The sequence below is a fragment of the Uloborus diversus genome, chromosome 8 (genome assembly GCF_026930045.1).
Source record: "Uloborus diversus isolate 005 chromosome 8, Udiv.v.3.1, whole genome shotgun sequence".
NCBI lineage: Eukaryota > Metazoa > Arthropoda > Arachnida > Araneae > Uloboridae > Uloborus > Uloborus diversus.
Window position 1 is genome coordinate 72,562,031 of NC_072738.1, and position 24,755 is coordinate 72,586,785.

The 24,755-nt window shown below is 31.3% G+C and overlaps 1 protein-coding gene across 1 annotated transcript in view; it reads left to right on the plus strand.

Moving 5' to 3' along the window:
- LOC129228427 (transcription elongation factor S-II-like) overlaps window positions 1–24,755 on the plus strand; it is a 26,221-nt gene extending 1,466 nt beyond the window's left edge. Inside the window, exons 2-9 of the mRNA XM_054863106.1 lie at window positions 14,184–14,246; window positions 14,327–14,435; window positions 15,976–16,206; window positions 20,175–20,231; window positions 22,214–22,368; window positions 23,146–23,292; window positions 23,858–23,929; window positions 24,654–24,755. Of these exons, the coding sequence (XP_054719081.1) occupies window positions 14,184–14,246; window positions 14,327–14,435; window positions 15,976–16,206; window positions 20,175–20,231; window positions 22,214–22,368; window positions 23,146–23,292; window positions 23,858–23,929; window positions 24,654–24,662 (843 nt within the window). The 3' untranslated portion in view covers window positions 24,663–24,755. The remainder of the gene's footprint in view (window positions 1–14,183; window positions 14,247–14,326; window positions 14,436–15,975; window positions 16,207–20,174; window positions 20,232–22,213; window positions 22,369–23,145; window positions 23,293–23,857; window positions 23,930–24,653) is intronic.

A 24,755-nucleotide genomic window follows, 5' to 3' on the forward strand; every position in this document is an offset into this window, starting at 1 on the left:
TTTAAATACAGTGAAACTTCAGTAACTGGACACACTGATAATTTAGGTAACTCGACATTTATTTTACTTAGGGTCTGCCCAATGCTAACTTCAATGGTTGAAAAGCTTTCTAGCTTGACACACATTTTGCTAGAACTCCTATAAGTCAACATCTAATTGTTATTCTAGTTCAGTTCATTCTTTCATATTGACCTTTTCTCAAAATTTTAGAAAAGTTCTTTCTGAGAATTCTATCTTTTATCCAGGGGAGTCAGCAACCACTCTGTGCTGTTAGTGCAATTCTGATAGGGTAGGATAAAATGTACTCCATGGGAGGTGTGTAGAGAAAGAAGGCACCATTACTTGTTTTCTAAACAAGTGTGAGCAAGACTTGTTTTTTTAGCAGACCTGACTAGCAAGAAGCTTTTATCTCTTTTCAACAATTATGTATTTATTCCTCACAAGATATTCAAATCTATTATTGTTTTTAAAAAGAAAGAAAACAAAAATAATAGAAAATTCATTTACTGGAATTAATTTTCATAATGTGAATGTTAGGCAGTAATAAGCATAAGTGATACAAAATTTTGGAACCCCGGTAAGTTGAGGAAAAGTTGTGAGTTATGTCATTAAGCTGGGAGGGGGGGGGGGGGATCTGGACAAAAAAAAATTTCCATGCAAATAATAATTTGTTTTCCAATTGTCATTAAAAAATATAAAAATCCATTGCATACGAAAGGTGCATAAATACTAATTTATTTCTTCATTTGCTTTGAGGGGAGGGGAAAGGTAATTTACTTTATTTAGTCATATTATTACTAAACAATCAGGCCATTAATTTTTAAGGGGTGTTAAATGTAATTTCAAGAAATTAAAAGGATGAATTTGTCATTGTAGAGCAGTAAAACTATAATGGAAAAGCAGTTCCACGATAGTAAATTTTTCTCAAACGTAAGGGGGGGGGGGAGTGGATCCTGAAAGTACTAGTAACTGCATAATTATGAATTGGTGTTAAGACTTTACTTTTGTTTTAACTTGTCTGGACTAAAATGCAGTAATCTATATGCAGATATTGTTGTCTGCAACTTTTAAATTTCATGATATCTTATTTTCAGAATGTCTATATTTAATATAATAATTGTAATAATTTTTAACTATTTCAAATAAAAAATAGCTTGACTATTAAATTTATATGTTTGAGTTCAATATTTAACACACTTTATATTTAAATTTTTTAAATAATTGCTGGGAACTCTTGTTTCAAAGACATGGAAAAACTTTTCTCTATGATGCTTTCGTTGTTCCTAGGGGGGGGGGGGGGACAGAATCCCTAAAAGACCCATAACTTTTTTCATAGGAAAAGTTAAAGCACATACTCATGATCATTTTTTTCTTTAAATCATGATTTTTAAAACTGACCCTGATGTTAAAAATTTAGAATTTTAACAGTGGTTTTTTTGACCAAAAAAAAAAAAAAAACATCAAAATGTTTAACTTTCTGATTTTTAAACAATTCTTTGTATAAACTAAGATTATTATAATATTTTTTATAAAAATATTCAAAGTCTTAACATTTTTTATGAAAATTTTCAAGTAGGTAATATTATTAGTTGCTGAGAAACATTTTTTTCCCCCATTAACAACAGCTCAGTTAGTGTCTTTAAAAATGACAACAAAATGCAAAATAGAAAAATTTCAAAAGTCTATAAAATTGAGATTGAAACAAAAGAAACTAAGGCCTAAACTTTTAACCACAAAATAAGGAAGTATACCACATCAAAATCTAGATGGTAGGTGTTGAAATCCTATTTTTGTGGTTGATTTGACAAATTTTAAACTATTTCAAATAAAATAGAAGCTTAAGTATATTTTTTTTATATTTGAGTTCCATATTCAACACATTATATTTGAATTTTTGTCATAATTGTTGACAATTCTGTTTTTAAGAATATGGAAGAGATTGTATGTTGTTTTATGCTTTTTTTCCAGAATGGGGGGGGGGGGGGCGAATCCCTTAAAGTCCCCTAATGTTTTTCATTGGATAAGTTAGAGTACATATTCATGATCATTTTTAAAAAAAATCATGATTTTTAAAGCTGACCCTTTTGTTGAAATTCAGTTTTTTGCAGACATCTTTTTTTGAAAAAAAAATTCAAAATTTTCAATTTTCTAATTTTTTAAAAAAATTTTGTGCAAACTAAGATTATTGAAATATTTTTTAGCAACATGTTCAAAGTCTTTCTATTTTGTGTAAAAATTTTCAAAAAGATTATAGCATTAGTTACCAAGAAATAATTTTTTTCGTAAACAACATCATCTCAGTTTGAGTGTCTCAAAAATGACAAAAAATCTAAAATCGCCAAATTTCAAAAGGCTGTAAAATTAAAACGCATTGATACTGAAAGAAAAAAAATTAGGGGGTTGCTTGCAACCATAAAGGGATGAAGTATACCAAGTTTGATCAAATTCCGAGACCGTGGGTGTTAAAATCCCATTTTTGTGGTTGATTTGACGTGGAACGACCCTAGACTGAAAAAATGCACTTACAGTCGAGTCCCAACTTACGCGAGGGATGCGTTCCAAGACTCCTCGCGTAAGTTGAAATTTCACGTTGTGGAAAAATATATGCATACAAATTTTTTAAAGCATACCAAATACTTTTAGGCACTTATAAGCACCCTTCAAACTGCTCTAAAGCATTCTTTAACCATTACAGTTTCTTCCATAAAGAACTAAACTTTTACTGAAGTTAAAAAATTAAAAACTGTTATTAAACATGAAATACTTAAGATGCACAAAATTGAATGACCAATGGGAATAAAAGATATAAAATAAAACAACACAGTATGCACTGCATGCAGTAAAATTAAAATGATGCACAGAATAGAACTGTACAGTAGATACAGTAGCAATATTATTACAAGTTAAAAAATGAGGATACTAGTGATGATTCATGCTCCAAGATCAAATCGTTATTCTTATCTAATACATTTTTAAATACGCTTCACCTTTTATTTAAAACGTTTCAATTTGTGGCTACATCTCCTCTACTTGATCTTTTTATTGATCCACTATGCAAGAGCACATGTACCTTCCATTTTCATAATTTTTACTTTGCTAGACTGCTCTGCAAACTTCAATATTGAAACTAAGTTCTAAACTTTTACGGACATCTTTTTGTTTTGACTTTTAATTGTACATATGGAAGATTCACTCATACTTATTGTCGCGCTACCTTCCTTGTTTTGTAATTGTTCAAGCATATCGAGAATCTTAGCCTTTTTAAATTTTTTTATCAGAAACTTTCTTTTTCTTCACATTTTCAAACTTTAGATGAAGGTGCCATTATGGTTATTTGATGCACTAGACTAGTTTGGCGTGGGAACTTTGGCTGTCAATGATGCTCAAAGGGACGTAATAACATTCACGAAATCAATATTTAGTATCCAATAACGAAGCTGATATTTCCTTCTAAAAAAATTCATGTTGTGGGCGAAAAATTTGCGTAAGCTCTAAAATTCGTTACTCGTGAAAAATTGGCATTATAGCCATTTCGCGTAGGTCGGATTGCGTTGTAGCGGGAGTCGACTGTATTTCAAATTATTATTTCTAAAAATGTCTCACTTGGACAAACTAAAATTTCCAACACCTTGATCCAGAAAATTCATTTTTTCTTTTTCCTTTTCCAAAATTTAAATTACTTTCCCATTGTAAAATATTTCACTATCATCATACACAACGAAGTTCTGATGTTCATGTACATAATGAATTCATTTGTAGCCTCACCACCTTTTAACATTTTTAAAACAGGAATGTTTTTGCAATTTGTGTTATTGCAAATTCTTTTCTCTTTTTCTAGTTATCATAAACAATTCCAAAATAAGCTTATTTTGCATTTCGAGCTTCTATATCAGCTTGTTAAGAGTTACTTTTTTTTGTAAGCAAGGTTTTCCTTGATGCCTGCATTTGTGCATTTGATTTCTCTTCTGCTTCTTTTTCTCTTGCACATACATGATACAAGAGATATTACTTATTACTGTCAAATTTGTCTCCTCTTTTGGTACCCGAGGGATTCATATTAATTTGTTGCTTTTTTTGGTACTTATGTGAAATAATTGCATGTTGACATAGTTTAGGTATCATCAGTGGCGCCTACTCCATGGGGTCTGAAGGGGCCCGAGCCTCCTCAAAAATATTTTTGAGGGGGCAGAGCCCCCTCCCACTTCCCAATAAATCAAGAAAAGTATTAATTATACTATGCTTTCTTAACTTGTAAATTTATCTTTTGTTTTCGTTGTCTGATGATAGTTTACCTTGACAAAGACATTCAGTAATGAGTTAAAACAAATAATTTATGGTAGTAAACAGGTTAACTGAAAACAAGTGGTGTGAATAATGATAGTATTACTGTGCTGCAAGCACACTTAGAATTTGTCCCAGTGCACAAACTTACGAGTCAAGCGGATTCAGGGGAGGGTCAAAGGGTCAGCTGACCCCCTTATGACAAAAGTCTTACTGTGATTATTATGAAACTTCAAATTTTTCATGTTTTTCCAGTGCCTTCTTGCACTTTAAACCGTATTTAGTTTATGTGTGTTATGTGCGCTTTTCCCAACTATTTTATAGTATTCTAATATATTCAAAACTTACAGTAAGGTCACCTGCCTGTGTGCCTAAAGAAATACTAGTTGTGATGAAAATGTGTGGGAGTATGAGTCATGGCGCAGACTGCACCATACAAAATAAAGGGGGGGAGGATTGAAAGGGTTTTAAATTTATTTGAAGGGGGGTGCTCCATTATCAAAGAGAAATGAACATCCCTGCTTAGCTGGATACTGTTTTTTAGTAGGTATAACGCTGGCCATTGAAACTTGACCCCCCTCACGAAAATTTCTGGATTCGTCCCAGAGTCTGTTGCCAGTGTTTAGCGCTGCGGCATGCTCGTCTAAGTGTTGGAAAAAATGTATGAGGGTTTGATTTGTTTATAAAATTTGAAGCGTGATAGTTTTGAATAGTTTTGGTGATTGTGTTTAAAAGAAGAACCTTCACAAAATGATGATCCTTCACTTCCTCAGAATCGACGTATACCAAAGAAGTATGAAAACAACGAAGCCAGCTCACCACAGACTTTCAAACTCCCAAGGAGTACTACAAAAGCAATACATTGAGGTTGAGTTTTTCAAAAATGACCTAGACATTGAGAGACTGCGTTTACACTTAAATATGTTAGCCCAGTAGTTCTCAACCTTTTTTGGCCCATCGCCCCTTTTGGAAGTTTAATTACACCTATCGCCCCCCACATTCTTCCCTTAAAAACACAAATTACATGGCGCTGATTTTAGTGAAGATTAATGTTACGGTCATTCCACGTCAATTCAATCAAGCCATGACACCCACCGATTAGGATTTTGATGAAACTTGGTGAGTTTAGACCTTTAATATAGAAAAGTATCCACATCAATTTTTTCTTCTCAATCTGCATTAGTTTTCATCTTACAGCCAGTCAAAATTTTGAATTTTTCGTATTTTCCAAACTATGACGATTTTGCTCCTTGATTGAAAATAATTTGTTTTTCATTTATTTTTCAGCCAATTTTTATAAAAATTTACAGTAATATTAACGAAAATATGAGGATTTCAGAAAAAATATAAAAAAATTCTAAGTAATATTTTAAAAATAGAAAAAAATTATTTTCATAATTTTTTTTCTAAAAGTATGAAATATGTTAAAGTCAATATCAACCAAAGGGAATATGATAATCAAAAAAATTCTTTTTTCCTGATGATCTTAGATGTGTGTAGTGCCATTAAAAGAAATAAAACTAATGGCTTTTTCAGTTCTTTATATTTTTAGCTTAAATATGTATCTGCTTCATTTTTTTTTCAAATGTTTTTACTTATTTTTTTATTTTCCCACTCTATTATCAAAAAATGAATGTATTTGAAAATATAAATATCTTAATAATTTGCACATAAAATACTCTTAATTTTTATTTTAATCACAAAAATGCTATTTTTTACAAAATTCATTTCATATTACACTAGTGCAGCCAGAAATACCTTCTGGAGGGGTTTTTTGGACCAAAAATACCTACTGGAATGGGTTTTTTGATTAACTTTACCTTCTGAAAGGGGTTTCTTGAACAAAAATATCTTCTGAAAGGGGATTTTTTCATCAAAACAGTCTTTTCATATGCAGAAACTACTGTATTAGAATGCACATATATGTTAAAACCAATACCTTTGGGAGAATCTTAAAAGTGTGTTCTGCCATTTAAAAAAATAAAAGTAATGGCTTTTCCATTTCTTTTTATGTATGTATATATTTAAAACAATATTTTCGAAAAATTTTCATTACCCAATTTCTTTACATAGCTATATTATTTGCTAGAGCCTACAAACACAATTTTTCATGTATTATTTTATTGGACATTCAGCATCTATCAAATCAGCCTGTTATTTATATTATTTACAAGATATTTTTTATTTACTTTTTCTCTGAAATATTGATTCAACTTAAATGTTTTTCCAACTTCTTTATGTAGTATGATGATTAATATTTTATTTCTTTTTGCAGAAATTCAAACTTTTTCAGAAATATCTTGTGATGCAGACAAATAGTTTGAATTCTTGTTGTGATTCAATTCGTAGCTTTAGGAAAATTTGTTCATCTTCAGACAAATCATTAACATTTTGTATAACTTGTGTGCTCCATGACTAAATTTGTGACAATGAGTTGATGTCAACTCTCCCACACTGCATTTATCTTCCATTTTTCTTACTAAAACCTAGGTAAACGTAAGCAGCTCTAAGCACACAGAACATCTAAATGCAACTTACTGCAATAGTTGTGGAATTAAAGTATCTCAAAGTTTGACTCAAATATCTAACTGTTTCAGTCTTACTTTATGTTCAGCGTTTAATTTGCTTCTGTGTGTGTGGGAAAATCCTTTTGCTTTTTGAAACATCAATCGAAAGGGGATATCAAATTAAAAAACAAGTTTTCTGACTCGACAGTATATTTATTTGTAACATTGAATCAGATGGCAATTAAGGAATAGTTTTAGAAAATACCCTTTAGAAACTCTCAGTTTAACAATATGATCCTTTTTCTTGCAATAAAACTAGAACAGTCTTTAAATTTATAGCTTCTTGTACAGGACTATGAGTCTAGCTGTTTGGTAGGAATATATGGCGCATAATTATCATTTAACTGCAATTTCGAGAAGAATTTTCTTTTATGTTTGACTCCTTTTTTACATACACCATAAAGCAAGTTGCATAGTTTATTCCTTAGTTTTGTTTTTTTTTCTTTTTTAAACTGTGTAATTCACACTGTAGCAAGTTTCACCCAAAAAAATTTTCTTAAAAGTAAAAATATTTTTTCCCATCCCTGATGTATTTTCGGGTTGCCAATCATTCCTTCTCTTTCATCATTAAAAGCTCTTTCATCATTAAAAGCTCGTAAGAAATTGTTGCTAACAAACGCAACAACTCCTTGTCCCACTTTAATAGTGAAGCAGGCATTCGCATATGCTCTATGTACTGTTTCAATTAAGTTTAATCGAATTTTCCGATCAAAAACTACTGAGAAAACAAAAGTATTTATATGCTTTCAACTTCATATACCTTGTATCCATAAGTGTAACTTCTTCAGCACTCTATAGAACCGCATGCCTTGCAAGAGACAAATGAATAAATGACGAGTAAACAGCACATAAATTACAAACTTCCACCATTACAATAGTTTTTTTGAGAACCCCCTTTCCGCCCCTCAGCCTTCATGAATTTCTAGGGGTTCGCAAACCACTGGTTGGGAAACGTGTAGATGAAGAAGGATTCGTGTTTCGCTTTTGCAGTAGGAGACATTTCACAGGATGGAAGAAAGATGAGAAGAGAACACTTTTGAATTGGTTGCTATATCAGTGGTGCAGCAAAGGGAGGGGGGAACACCCCTTCAATTGCATTATATCCCCCCCAATTCAATTGCCCCCCAAAGGCATTGGTTTTAACATACATCCGTATTCTAATACAATATTTTATGCATATGAAAGACTGTTTTGATGAAAAAATCCCCTTTCAAAAGATATTTTTGTTCAAGAAAACCCCTCCAGAAGGTATTACTGATCCAAAAAAAAAAAAACCTTCCAGAAGGTATTACTGATCCAAAAAAAAAAATCCTCCAGAAGGTATTACTGATCAAAAAACCCTTCCAGTAGGGATTTTTGTTCCAAAAACCCCCCTCCAGAAGGTATTTCTGGCTTTACTTTTATGGATAAGGGAAAAGCTCAATTTTGAATAACAACAAAACGGGGTGTTCAAAAGGCAAAATCTACTTTTGGAACATTTTCGACTGCCCACTCAAAAAGATCACTTGGTGTCTGGATCTGGTTTTCGTATGGTCTCTGCAAACTTGCTCGAGCTGCCAGTCTCTTAATTGAACCGCCTACTCCATCACAAGGCCCTTTTCCACGCGCCGTGGCCGAAAAGTGCCACTCGGCTTCAATACCGAAATCTTTCTGATAAAGACAAAGGTTCAAAAAATGTTTCTTATTTTTGTATTGTGCGCCAGAACCGTCTGAAAAGTAATAGATTTTTTTTGGAACTTATTTGTTAAATAAGGAATGAGTTTCTTGAGAAAAGTTTAGACTGCGATTGTATTGTGTTCTAGGCAGTCAGAAATGACAACGAAGTTCAAGTGTTCAATTTTACCGTTCTTAAAGTATATCACAAAGGGATGAATGGTGACCTGCTGACTAGTCCAGTGGTAGCTCTGGGCTTCATCCTGTAAAACTATGCTGTAATTTTCAGAGAAATCACATGTAATTACAAATTCTGACTCTCTGATGTTTTCTTTAATGTTGTTGAGGAATGATGCTTGTTGCTTTGCAATAAAATCATGTCGGACTAAAGAAGGCATGTTGCTGCAAAATAAATCTATAAATTCGTCTGAGGTTTTCTCAAACATCTCTAGGTTGCAGCGATCGACTGACACCCATTGGCGAAACTGAACTTTTTCAATTAAATTTTTTTCAAAAGAAGTTTCTAAAATTTTCCGTAAAGCAGTTTCTCCAGGGCAATACTCACAGTTCCCCATGTTGCAATCTATTGTTGATGGGTTACAAAGCATCTTTGCAATACAATCCTTGTAGGTTTTCAAGTTACCATCTGTAAGTGAATTTAGCTTAGCATTTTCCATCATCAACTTTATGTTTTGATGAGTTGTGCACACACATACAGAGTGTGTGCCGCTCTGCCCAGCTAATATACAGTGTTTTGGTTTTAATTCCACAAATTTAGAGAAACCAATTTTTATATTTGGGTGCTTATCTTTGAAATGATTATAAGCTTCTTTTAGATTACACAAAATATGTCTTTTTGACATTTTTTTCTTGCCTCCATCTGGCAGAGTAACTGTTACACAATCTTTCATTCCTGGCATCACCCGGCTAATTTCATCGTTTTGGTAAAAAGAATGCACAGTTTCGACTGTTTCTGTTGATAAACACTTCCCTGACTTTGGATTAGGACCTTCCATAAACCCTTTTTCTTTCAAAATTTGTTTTGACTGTCGAACTAAGTTTGGAGCATTAAACTCACGCATTATCTTCCTAACACTCCATTTCTCGGGTAAACATGTGAGAATCATAATTTTTTTTGATCTATTTGTACAATTCAAAAAGTTGGTTTTCAGATTTTGAAGAACCGATTGTTCAATTTCAGTATCATTATCTGATGAAGAATTTTCAGCAGCAACAAAGAGTTTACGTTTCATAGATGAGGAGATTTTTTTTACTTTAGTCGAAGCATACTGCTTGGAAGTTATTTTCTTCTTATCAATCGGGGACACACCTAATTCTTGAAGTGAAGTATTTAGTGTCTGAACAATTACTGAACTTGTTGCAAAGTCTGGATCTTCGTCTGGAACATTCACCTCCAACTCAGGAGAATCTTCATTTTCAGAATTTTTTTTACTAATGGGCACTGTATTTTTTTTAACTTAGTTAGGTCTTTTCTACACTGATCACAAATCATGGAGCCATCAAGTATTTGTGGAAATGAACCTGTCATCCAAGATGTGACATTTCTCAGTTTTTTTCTATCTCGAACACGATGATTTGTTTTCTTCAATGGATTACAACACTAAACTCTTACCACAGTACTGCATTTTTCACTAGTTTCCATATTTTTTAAAAAATTCTTAAAACTTGCCTTTAAACTACAAGTTTTAATCATAGATTAAATTCGCCAACACATGAGAAATACTGAAGTTCAAAGTAATAATTCTTTTATGTGAGGTATCACAACTATTTTACATTATGGAATGGATAACTTAAGACAGTAATAAAATTTAAAACACTACTTGTTAGCAAGGTCTCTAGTCACTGAATGAATGCTTGTGGAGAGTCTGGCTTGAGCAAGTTAGAAGAAATACCAGACTGCCACATGGGGGGGGGGGGGGGCATGTGGCAGACTGGTGTTTGTTTTAACTTGCACAGAAAGGTACCAACTTGCTAGATCTGCAGATACTGGATCAAGTGAATGGAAGGGAAAAGTTTTTTTAAAATAATACTTGCTTATCAAACTATTTAGCCACAACAATATTTATTGTAAATTTATCAACTTTTCATACAGCATAAATTCGGACACGGAATGACCCTATTATCTATTGATATAATTTTATTTAAATTTTGGTGTTTTATTTGCCTTAATTTTTACAAATATTTTTATAAGAAGAATTTAAAGTACAATGCATTCATATTTGTCATGAAAGCATTTACTACAAAATATTTTGCTACACTAAAATAATTATTATGTCAAAATCTGATATTTATGAAAAATAGGAGTCAGTAGTCATTTTTTTTGACAAAAAGTTCCCATTACCATCCCATCATAAAACTTTGCATGGCAGTTTATGAAAGTACTGTCTATTTATAGAATTTTTTTGAAAATTTTAAAAGTGGTACTTTTTGAAAAAAATCAAAATCAAAAATTTGATTTGCACCAAAAAAAACTTTTTTTACTACTACATAAGACATGTTGCATATCTCTTAAAAGAGCATTAAAAAAGCTACAAAATAACACTGGTCCCACCTCTCTAACTCAATTTTGACAGCTTTTAGAGCAATTTGAAAATTGCTTGTTTGTAGTTTTTTTCACGATTTTTTGAAAACTTTACAAGGCCGTACACAAAAAACTATTCAAGATAAAAATTTGAAATTTTGTATTTTTGTTATTCTTAGTGCCCACTATATGTGTGCCAAATTTTATCAAAATCTGAGGGGGTGAGGTAAAATTTTAATTAAAAGTGTGTTGATTTGACACGGAATGACCCTATTATCTATTGATAGTTAATCATTTAATTAAAATGGAATGATTGCATGCTTCAGAATCTAATTAACCAAAAAAAAAATGAATTACACATAAGCCTGGTAGCAGAAATTGCGAGATGTGGATGTGCCTCACAGATTTTTCAGCGGCCTGCAGATAATTTTATAAAAGAACAAAAAGAAAGAAAGAAACACAAGAAATGAATAAACAAAAGGAAAAAAAAAAAAATCTTATGGAGATTGTTTTTTGATCGGAAAAGGAATGCTTCTGTATTTTAGCTAAAAACATAGTCACAATATTTGGTCATTCACAAAATTGAAGTAGACAAGATGCTTAAGTGCCCAAGTTTTCAAAAACAAAGCGGAATTGGATGTTTTATTTCACTGCTAACAAATGAAAATTTTGTAAAATGTGCTGCAAATCTTTTTTTAATAATAATACTTTTTTGGGGAACTGAAAAATTTCATATTTGAAATTTTACTTCAGCCTCATTGCTTTGGATGCAAAAGTGCTAAAACTTTTCATTTAAAATGTAGTCTCATGAGGATTTTAATTTTCAATAATATTTTCCCTACAAATTCAGAAATTTATATAATTTTTGGCATAGTCGCCATGTTTAGTCATTCCTAAAATATATGGTACGCAAGACTCTTTGAGTGCCTACATTTTTATAAACGAAATTGGATGTTTATTGCAAATCAAACTATTGTAAATTATGCAAAATGTGCCATTTTTTCGGATAATTCTCAATTATTATCTTGAAAAGTGCAAAATTTTGTCCTCAGAATATTATCGTATCTTCATTGCTTTAGAGGCTGAAAAATAGACTTTTTTATCTAAATTGTAGCTTTTAAAAGAATTTTGAATTTATGTCTACTTTTATGTAACAAATTCAAAATTGTATTTGTAATCATGTATTTTTCGCGTAGACGCCATGTTTTGGTCATTCGCAATATGGAAAGAAATGAGACCTTGCCTGAGTTTCCAAAAACAGAATTGGATCAATACAAAACTATTGAAAATAACATAAAATGTTCAATAAATCATTTTTTTTTTGGTAAAATTATTTTCATAAAAAATGAAATATTATATCTGCACAATTGTATTTGATCCTCATTGCTTTGGAGGCTTTGCTATAAACTAGAACTTTCATCCAAAAGGCAGTTTCCTGCCAACTTCATATTTATTTATTTAATCGATAAAGGCTTAGAATTGCATTTAAAATTCACTTAACAAGATTATAGCTCCTACTGTATATAAATTAAAAATTTCAAATAAATATCAAACGCAGAAAACTTCGTTCTCTCAATTAGGGCCAACATTTTTAACGTATGGGTAAATTTTTACTACCATAATTGTGAAAAATGTTAAATCGGTTTTTAATTGATGTCTCCGGTAATTAAGTTTTACAAAAACGAGATCAAGCTAAGCTTTCGATCAAGTCACCTTTTGAATGAAAAATGAACTATCGAAATCGGTTCATCTGTTTAAGAGCTACGATGCCGCAAAAAGACACGCTGATACACACTTTTAAAACTTATTTCCCCTTCCTTTTTGCAACAAGGGGGGGGGGGTGTACAAATTGGCTTCTGAAATGATTACTTATAATTTATAATGGGGAATAAAACCTAATTTAAACGGAATTCAAGAGTCTTTTATTCAAATATTTAAAAAATTTTAGAATAGAAATGATCTTTTCAAGATCCGTCAAAAAAGTAACGGATATGGATATATATCTTTATTTTCCCTCCGATATCCGCCGATACGGATACGGATATCCGGAACATCACTAATTATAAACTGCAGGTTTTCTGCAGAAATCTGTACAATTTCTGCAGAAAATTTGTCAGAGGTTTCTCTCACATTTGAACCGAATTGCTCTGCAGATCAGGCATCTGTTCTGCAAAGTAGGTCGCAAATTTAGTAGTACAGTCAGACACCAATTTAACGAACCTCTATTTAACGAATTTCGTGGTTTAGCAAATTTTCCTTTTTCCCCCAACTAAAATGAAGGTAAAAACGATTATTTACTGAATAATGAACCTCGAAATAACAAATTATTTCAACGGCCAAATTTGAGTTAGGAAATATTGGATTGTTTTCTAAATGCTACATCCATATTGTCCAAAGCAGAAAATTGCTTTTTTTTTTTTTTTTGGAATCGGCAATTTTTGATGAGCGAGGGCAAGAGGACATCCAACAAATAGTGATTTGATACTGTAAGCGATAGTGAAACTATTATTAAAACTGTTTCTTTTTCAAATGCCTTACATGGCCTGGAAACTAGAAAAATATATCTCATGCAGCAGGCTGCAAAAGACACACTATTTTTTTTCTTTCCATAAAGTCAAAAGAGAACTATTTCGAGTAAAGTATTAAGGAAATCGTCCAAACATTTACTCAGTAGTTTAAAAATTTCAAATTAACTAACGTGTAATAAGTCGTGGAATGCTGAATAAAAAGTAAATTTTCTAATTATGGATATTTTTGCACAGTTGCTTATTAAGGCTTTTAAATAAGGTAAATGCGTTTAAAAGAAAAATCACACCCCAATATTATGAATAACCCTGACTTAATGTATAAAATTTTCAGTTCCGATGAATTCATTAAATTGGGGGTCCAACTGTTTATTCTGCTTTGGGGCATACCCGTTAATAAAAATATATTAAGTTTTTTATGTAAACAGTTCCACTAATTAATAATATTGACATACAGTCGAATTCCACTAACTGAACCCAGGATGCAACAATCCCTGGACATACCTTTTTGTATTCTAAAACCAGCAAATAACAATGAATTTGAAACAGTCAACCCTCTGTATATTGGTTTACAATTAATAATACAGTGTATACAAGTGTAAATATGTATTTCAGGAACAAGCTATGGATTTGCTGAAGGCTCTTCGAGACTTGCCAATAACATTGGATATATTACAAGTAAGTTGTTTAAAAAAATCATTATGAATATTTTATAGTTTCTTTAAATTAAAAAAATTGTGATCAACTTTTTTCTGCAGAAAACCAGAATTGGTATGACTGTGAATTCACTTAGAAAATCATCAAGTGATGATGAAGTAATAACCTTATCAAAAAGTTTAATAAAAGCATGGAAGAAATTATTACCAGGTATATAAATGACAGCTTTTGCTTCTGTTTTTTTCTTTTAATTATTGTTATTGTTTATCTTTAATGCCTAAAAAGTATTTGCTTTATTTTAGTAGTATTTCCCCTAGATCTAAAAAAGGGGCATGACGCTTCCTAATAAAAAGGCACTTTCTCATATGATTTTTTAAAAGTACATAAAAAACCCACAAAGTTTTGTACTTTAATTTTCCCCACACTCATTCTAGCAGATAAGGGGAGCGGGAAGACTTACATTTCAAAGTCCACCAAAAGTGAATTTACTCCCATTCGAAGAGGAAAATGCTTATGCGATGAAGTGTTGATAAATTTTAAAGGGGCAAGAAGGGCACATTGGGAAATGCAAAAGAAAAAGGGCAGAGTGTTGTGCCCTTCCAAAATTTTAACACTATGTTATGATAAACATAATGCAATGCTTTTCTTTTTAGTATCAATACCCATTCTTCTTTTTATTACTTTTTGAATTCCATTATTAATTTTCAACTTATAAAATTTACCAATATAATTTGTTGGTGTCAATAAACCTGCCACTATGTACATTAGAGATATCTGCCAACTTTTATGCGTAGTCCTAACATTTAAGCATTTTAGCCGTTATGCTTTTAAACGCCAGTTCCAATTTTTTATGCATTTCAAAATCCGATTGCTTCTGTGATGAATACTCATTTATATTTACTATGCAGTTCTACTACTTTTTCATCAGTAACTTTATGTTGATGACTATTATTTTCAACCCTTCCTATGTTTTATCTTTTGCTGAGGACTTACAAGCTTATCTGCCCATTTAGTGTTAACTTTCAATGCACTCTGCCCTTTTTTTATTCCTCAATGCGTCCTCCTTGCCCTTTTAAAGTTTTGACAAAACTTCATCACAAAGGCAAGTTGTTTAAACATACCCTCATTTGTCTTTTATTGGATTTGATTATAAATCTGATTGTTTTTAATGTTTTTTGTATAGTCATCTAAACTTAACATTAAAAAGATTCTTAATAATTATTTGAAAAATAAAACTACAAGAGTAATTCAAAGGAAAAAAAATGCTATTAAGAAATATATTGAATTGTATGCGTGTAGTGCTCTTTTAATTGAATTGAGTTGGTTTTTGATCTGGAAGCACCCTGCCTCTTTTTTGGTCGGGCCCATTTGTGTCCATTTGTCCTGTTTTGTCGTGGTATCCATCTTGTATAACTTAAAAGCTAAGTAATCTTGAGGTTTGTATGTAGGGCCTGAACAGTTTCTAGTTGCAAACTTTTGTTTTTGGATTTATAAAATCTCTATGCATTTTTAAAAACCACTTCCCATTGCCCATTTTTTACTTTACACATTGGTCCTGTATTTATAGTTAAAGTTTTGGTTTATCTTTTTAGATTTCAATGGATAAGAGATAAAATTTCTTTTATCAGGATTCTCTTGAGCCCATTTTTGATCCTCTTCTCTTTCTTTCTTTCTTTTTTTTTTTTTTTTGTATGAACATTTTTAAAAAATTTTTTTGCCCAGAAACTAATTATAAGCATTATCTTTGAAGAAACTCCCAGTGCTAAAACAGATGGCAATGGAAGTAGCAAAGAATCAAAAGGTGAGAACTCTAATGGAGGTACAGCATCTAATCAATCTCAGAAAAAAGAATCTGCTAAAGAAGCTGAATCCAAATCTTCTGCTACTTCAGCTCCAAAACAGACATCTTTCCCTGCCGATACTACAAATACAGTTAGGCTCAAATGTCGTGAACTGTTAGCAGCAGCCTTGAAAGTGGAAGGTATGGTATGTTTTCATATGTTTGCTCTAGTGTCTATAGTTAGAAATTTTTTTACAGTCGAAACTCATTAATTCAAATAAGATTAAAAGGAATTGCTGCCAATGGGAACTACATTTGCGATCCCCATCCTGTTTGTTCTTCCATTAAGACTAACTACGGTTAAGACCAACTGATTTTAGATATTTCTTTGAGGTTTTAACAAAGTTCTTCTGTATCAATGTTTATATTTTTTAATGCTGTCTGATGGTTCATCAATAAGACTAGTCTGAATGTCCTGATTTAAATCCATAAATTTTCCTTTATTTAATTGTTTTCAGCTTTTAAATGAGCCAAACACAGTAGTAGTAGACTTTGGCCCATGAGGGCCAAGGTCTGCTCTGCCCATCTGAGTTTCCCTGCCTAAGGGCTCTGGAGTTCAAGGCAGATGTTCCAGTTAGGTGGTCAACCGGACGCCAAACCTCTAGGGTTTGGTCCCCAACCACGCTTAGTACTCTATTTTATGGACCCAATGAAGGGACGAATGACTGAATCAACCATGCTGAACCCGGGCCTGCAGCACGCTCTACCACTGAGCTACTGGCTTTCAAGCTTTTAAATACCCAAACTTGATTTGCCGTAACAAGTTAAAGCTGACTGGCATGACTCTTCACAGGGGTTGCAATGTTTTCTAGCAGAATTTTATTACTTTTTGTAACAAGCTTTGTTTTAAATTTTCAGAATTGCATTGCTGCAATTCGAGGATGGGAATGCGTAAGAAAGCCACACCACAAAATATTTGGTTTTTTAATGTAAAAATAATGTATACAATTCATAGCTTAGTTTTCTAGCTACACTTTGTTTTGGCTAGTCCCCCAAACCTCATTGTTAGTTCTATCAAATGTTTTATTTCAACAACAGCACTCCAGAAAAAAATGTAATTTAGTTATCCTATGAAGGAAGATAGAAATATGTACTAAGTTCAAAACTTTTATTAATGTAAATAAGAGCCTTTTTTTTTGGGGTGAAAAAATTAGATCATTCATGCTACCATAATAAAATGTATAAATAACTTACTAAAAAAATTGAGAAAAATGTGAGCTTCACTACTATATTATAAATAATATTTTGACTTCTTTCTGATGCAACATTCAATTTTATTTTTCTAATTAATTAAACTTTTTAAACAAATAAAATATTTCCAATTCTGTTGTTGTTTCAACTTGAACACGTGAAGTGATTGTTATTTTATTTTTTACATCACTATGCTGTATTGCCTTTAATAGTCGAAATTAGAAAAGCACTGGAAATGAATTTTATATTCTAAATTAGGGATTCACTGATCAATCAGCAGTAATTAGCCATATTGGCCACTCTCTTTTCCGATTATTTATAATCTGCCAATTTTTATCCGTTAATCAGCAGAAAAAAAAATATGCCTTGAAAGACAAGAAATTATTCTGAATGAGTTCAATAAATAAATAATTTTCTATAAGAAAAGGTAACATGTAATGATAAATTAACGCTAATAATAAAAATATCGGAATTAAAGGTTAAGGCGGGAAATCAATTTAGGAGGCCGTAATTTTAGTGTTTTTCGTAATTTTTTTAACAGGAAAAAAATAATCATTTTTTTTTTTTAACTTGGGGAACATTTTATTTATATTTTGAAGTACATCTTGTAATTTTGTAAAGTCATTTCCACCAGAATTAGTGGAGTTAGAAGCTGCTGTGCATTAGCGATCGCCATCAGAGCTTGTTACTGGTGTGCATTACCGAAGCCACAATTTTTGCTGTAATCATTACAATTTTTCTTTCTGGTAAACAACATATTTCCCTAAAATATCAACCTAATAGTGATCACAAAAGTTGAAAATTTCACCTTTTTGAGATGTTTGATTACAATGTTATTTTTTATTACCATTTTTTTTCACACTTCTTGCATTATACAGGGTTCGTACGGGTCATGGAAATCCTGGAAAGTCATGGAAAAAAAAATTAGTGAATTTCAGACCTGGAAAAGTCATGGAAAGTTGAAATTTTCATTGAAAGTCATGGAAATTTATATCAAGTCATGGAAAAATGTCCTGGACAAAGAGAAAGTAACTAAAGGAGCATTAGAAATCTTGAGTGACTTAACAGTATAGCACATAAAAGCTATTAAAAGTGGAAAATTGAACGATCCCAAAATCAAATTTGAATTTTGAAATCCCGTTGCATCCACTTCTGTCGCAGCTGCTTGCTTTTTTCGTGATGTGATTTTACTGCTTGGACATCACTTATTTTGAATTTACTGTTATTTTTGACACTTCTTATGTTTCATATTCTATAGTAACGAAATTTCACGTTCTTAGTTTTGAAACGCCCACTCAAAAAAAAAAAGCAATTCAATTTCATCTGTGTACGATTCCATTACTCGTAAGAACTTTATTATTAAACTTATCAGAGTTTATCTTAATTTGTTGAAAGCTTTAGAAAATAAAGATCTTTAGTCAGGCGATAGAATATAGAAAAAGATAAATTCTAATACTTTAAAACAGTAGTGCCCAACATACGGGGCGCAAAACTAATCCATGCGACCCACTGCTACGTTCAATGTCAGGAATCAAACATGTTCTGAAATTTCCGCACCTAATTAATTTATATGCATTTGAAAATGTGCAAATAAGTAAACAAAACAAGTATACTTTTGAACCAGAAGATCGATTCATTACTAAATGGTTTTTTTTTTTTAAAGATCTGATTTAGAGACATAAAAAACTAAACTATGTGGCTTTTCTTTAAAGAACCAAAATACTGTCAAGTAATGTGAATGATTAAATGCACTGTAGACACTAAAAGGCAACTTTTGAAGCAAATTTATTGAAACTTAATGATGATTCATTCAACCTTTGTCCCATTCAATATCATTCTGCCTGTTTATAAATAAAATATCAGACATTTAAGCATCATCATATTCGTTTCACTGCGGTTTTACTTTACTGAAATTTATATGATGAAGACAAATAAGAATAGTTTAGTTTTTTAAGTGTACGCTTATATTTTTTCCATTACGAGTAAGTGCTTCAATGAGGCTGTGGCATTCATGTAGACGTTTTGCTAATGCTCATTTCCAAAAATTATCAAGTTTGAGATTAAATAGTGCTATTCTCTTCGAGTAACGAGGTCATGAAAATTTTCATTGAAGTCATGAAAGAAGTCATGAAAAAGTCCATCCAAACAGAGTATGAACCCTGATTATAGAAATGTTTCATTTATAATATCATCAAATAGTTAGGTTCATATAAAGTATAATTAAATAAAGAATATTTATGCAAATTTTCAGAATGATTGATCAAAAACTCTTTGAGCCAGAATGCACACCAGTTGGAAAAACATTGTTTCTAGAAAAATGCAGTAAAGAGAAGAAAAAAAAAATGCTGGGAACGTTTTTTAATCTCCACTGTCACTTTAAGTGCTCATAGAATCGGAATTTTTCACTCAAATTTTGGGAAAATATTATTGAGCATTTTTACTAACATTTTATGACATAAAAAAGTGGATTTTTTGACCGGCATAAACTGGTTTCCCCCTTAAATCATTCATTTAAAAAAATTATAATTAATGCAAATTTTTTTAAAAGAGTATGAGTTATTAAATGATTATTTATATGTGTATTTGTTAGTTCTCCCTCTCCCCCAAACGTTTTTTGTTCAGTTTAGACAATTCCAACATACATTTTTATAAAGTTGAAATTGTAATTAAAAAAAATCAATGTGTGAGAATGTGTTGTATTTAAATCTTTATTATTATAATTATTTGGCAGCTGATTAATTGACCATTGGCACTGATTTGGTGAATCATCTTTTGCAGATTAATCAGTTAATTGGCCAACTTACCTATTGGCGCAACCCCTATTCTAAACTCATCTCTTGTTTTGTATACAATATTCTAACAATGTGTCCACATTTTATGGCTTAGTGTTCTTTTGCATAACAAAATTGTCTTTGCAGTGGATATTGAAGATGATTTCCAAGACGCTGAAGAACTTGGTGCAAAAATTGAAGATTATATCCTTTTCAATTTTCTTATTATTGCTATCTCCCCCCCCCCCCCCCCCCCCCCGTATTTTACTGCTTTACTCAATATTTTGGCATTATTTATAAATGCAACTCATTTCTTCTTGCTTTAGGCAAGGTATAAAGTAGTGGTCAAATTCTTTAAGGTATAGTAAAATAATGTAGTATAATCCGTTTTATTCTAAAGTTTAGATATTTTAATCTATTAATAGCATATTTTAGGTACTTTATTTAACCTGAAAACAAAAAGTTTAAAAGCCGGTGCACTGTTTTATTATTCAACTGTATTAATCATTTTACAACAAAATGGCATGTTAGGGCTCGGGGAACTTTTAAAAAAGTTTTAGTTACTTTACAGCGAACAATGGCAGTAACATTAAATAAGACAAACCTTCTTCAAGTGCCAACTAATTAAGAGAATGTTCTAGAGACAAGCAGATTGCAACATTGCAAGCAGCATTAGAAGTAAGTGTTTGGTAGTCACATTTTGTGTCCAAAAGTTTGGATTTAAAGCTTTGATTCCTTAAGTTTTGGATCACATTGAAACTTTTCTGTCCCAATTCATTGTTAGGAAGACACATGGTTGTCCCAAAGGATAAATTTCTATGCAGTTTTGACATGAAATCAATTTTGTCTTTAAAAGTCATTTTCTTTAGTATATTTTACAAACATGCTATTGGTAGATTACAGTACATTAATCAAAAAAAGAAAAGTGTTTGGATATACATATATTTTATTCATTAAAAATAGCACATTGGTTGTTCCATCTGACACCTAGAAACTTTACTAGGTGCCATCTTGACACGTAGATTTAAATTTGTACTTCAAACATCAAATGCAAGTGCTTGTCACAAAACAGACAAACATTAACTGAAAAATCACACCTCGCCCATCTGACTCAATATTGTAAAAAAATGGTTTAATAAACTGACATTTTTTATATTTCTCTCAGTAGTCAGAGTTAAAGAGAAATTGAAGAATGTTCATTGTGTTTTGCATTAGAGATAGTAAAATCAGCAATCCTTTTATTAATGTTCTTATTGCAGCCATGCTGCAGGTTGTTCACCACAGACTAAATGATTAATGCAAAAAAAAGCAATTGAAAAAATGATAATTTACTCTAAAACTGATGAAGTAATCCTTATTATTTTACTTTCAGAAAAAAAAATGGTTGAAAAACATCTGCATTTTTAAGAAAAAGTAGCACAGCTGTTATCGTTGCAAAAAATTAATTAAAATAATTAAATTAATCAAATTGCCTTTTTTTTTGCAAATGAAAGAAAAATAATATTGTAGTTATTAAAAAAAAATACTTGGTGAAATGAAGTAGAAAAAGGGGCCACTTTTATTTAGTGATATCTTTTATGTATATTTATTAATTTATTAGAACAGAAAGCAAGTTGTTTATGAGGCGTGTTTTAGTTAGGTGAAATGTCAACAAAAGGAACGTATTTAGTGCATTCTGGGAAAAGTTCTTTGGTTTTAATTCAATGGCCTAGGAAATCTCTTGTGGGAGAATTCTTAAACTCACTTGGTAATTGCTTATTCTCCTTTGCCTTTTTGAATGAAGTTCAATTGTAATAATATATTGATAGGTCCAGACAGTGAGGTCTGTTAAAGCACATTTTTTTACATTGTGTTTCTTAAGTAAGGTATATTTACTAAGTATATTTATAATATAATTTATGCATATCACCACAAAAGTCAAGCAATCGGAAAAATCAACATTAGCCGGTGAATATCTAAATTCACCACGATGAGAGTAAACATTCTCCAATTTCAGTCGTTTACAATGATATATATATCTGTATTGTCGCCTCAAAGCAATGGTAAGACATCTAAGCCTGAAGACAACTCTAACATATCTTACTGTTGCTCTGAGATGACGATATATGCACATGTGTGTAAAATTGAGTGAGAATCAATGTATTTCTAAAAAACATATACATTGCTTGTGCCTTAACATACAAAACGTATATATGACGAATTTGGAGATACAAATATGAAGTACAAAAACAGGGTGAGAAGTAGAGTCGCTAATTTGAAGGATGCAAAAAATCCAGCTCTACGAGTCAATGTTTTAAAAGGAATAATTGAGCCTGCTAAAATTGCTGTTATGACAGCTGATGTAAGTTGATTGATTTTATTAATCACTGTTTGTACCTTGTTTGTTGATGTATTTTTATGTTAGAATCAATGTAATCTAACAAATTTGTTATCAACCAAGCATATATGGAGACCTGCATCTAAGTTTTGAGCCTCCTGCTACAAAATCTGTAGATCCCTTCCCCAGAGGCCAGCAATGTATATTTGGAACATTAATTAGTCTTAGTGCCAGGTTTGTTTGTTTTTTCATTTTTGTTTTTTATTTCTTGGGCTGTTGAGCCCCTTAAGGACATGCCCCCCCCCCCTCGGCACTGCGAGGTCTGGGGGTACGCAGAACAAGGCCTGCACAGATGGTGATACAGAAATAAAAGTATTATGAGATACAAAACAGGAGATAGAAAATTTTTATAAGCCTAGTTTTTGTTTTAAGTGAAATCCCCCCCCCCCTCCACACACAATTTGAGTATGCTTTTTAGAACATTATTGCACTTTTCTAAACATTTGGCATTGCTAAAACAATTTATCAATTTGAAAAGAAAAAAAATATTTTAGTGCAACAAAAATATAAATATATAACAATAGAGTTCGGCTTGCAAAGAGTTTCTTTTTTTTAATTTCAAAACTAACTATCTCGCTTTTAATCTCTGTCTATGTGATTGTTAATATTATAACAAGTGCTTGACCTGTAAAGAATTTTTTTATTATTATTTTAACTAAATAGCCCATTTTAGATCTCTATGTGATTCTTTATATAATGGAAACTTTCTTAACTTTAAACTTGATTTATCTTTGTTAATAGGAAATGGCCAGTGAGGAAATGAAAACCTTGCGGCAGAAATTCACCAAAGAAGCCATTAACGACCACCAAATGGCAGTCACAGGAGGAACAAAAACTGATCTTTTGAAATGTGGGAAGTGCAAGAAAAGCAATTGTACCTATAACCAGGTGAATATTGAATCAACTGTAATGCTTCAAATATTATGTGATTTTTCAGAGCTAGTCTTCATAATTTGATATTTATTATATTGATTTATTGTTGCACTGCATAAAAACATTTCTTTCAATAAAATTCTTTGAACTTCTCTTCAATAAATTGATTTTTTATCTTTTTGTATAGACATAAAAATGCCAAACAAATGTTAAAGTTGCACCCTAAATTTTGCCAATGTTAATTTTTGCCCATTTTGGTTTTTGAAGAACTGTAACAGAAGTTACTCTCGTGTGCATAAAAAGGTGATAAATTATCGCACTTATGATGTAAGAAAATTATTTTATTGGTATTTTATGGTTATCTGAATTTTTTAAAAATACTTTTCTGTGTTGGAAGTAACATTTTGAAGAATTCTCATTATCGTTTTTTGCAAAATATTCTTTCAAGCTTTTTTTTCTTTGCTAAGAACTTGTTAGTTTGTACATGTTGCACTTACACACACACAACACACACACATATACCTGAACTGCCTAGTAGTCTAGCTGAGTAGTTTTGTAACAATAAAATGTATTTATTTAGGTTCAAACAAGAAGTGCAGATGAACCTATGACAACATTTGTATATTGCAATGAGTGTGGACACAGGTGGAAGGTAAGTTACTGAAATTGTTTTAAAGTTTTTTTATCAGAAAATCTAGATGAAGTTTCATAAATCATTTCTCCTTTTGAGCACCCCCCCCCTCCCCCATATTTGATAAAAAAATTTATTGGCCTTTTTAAAAAACTTTTATTTGTTTGTATAGGTTTCTCTCACACATAAAGTTAAAAACAGTTATATAATATAACATGCAAAGTAAAATAATTGTGTAGAAGTTTGAATTTATTTTTTAGAATTTGATTTCCTCTTATTTTTTTTAGATTTTTTCTTTTTTTTTACATTTATTAATTATTTGAATTATAACTATTTGTTAAATTTTGTTATAACATTAATTTATTTGTCCTAATAGTTCCGTAGACCCTCGTTTTGTGCGGTGTTTACTCCTTTATTTTATTTTACGCAGATGTGGCAATGCAAACAGATAAAATTCCCCCCCTCTCAAAATCCAAATTCCTGAGATTGCAGATTATGCATAATAAACTTCATTCTGGCGCGCTAATAATCAACGCTTTTCATTCTGAGAAAACATTAAATTGTATTTAGTTTCATTCTTTCTGGTGCTTTCATCTTTTCTTCAAAAAATGGTGTTATGCTGATCGCAAATTATTTTACTTCCTGAGAAAATTTGTTTTTTTTTTCTTAATTTGTCGTGTGTGTGTTTTCCTTCGCCTATTTTATAACTTCCTAAATTGTCACTGATTTTTTTTTTTTTTTTCAGTTTTGTTAAGTGGTTCATTCATCTATTCCTTATGTTCAGAAGCACGATACAATAGGGCATCTGGATTTGTATTCGTCTAGTGTAAATATATTTTTGTTGGCA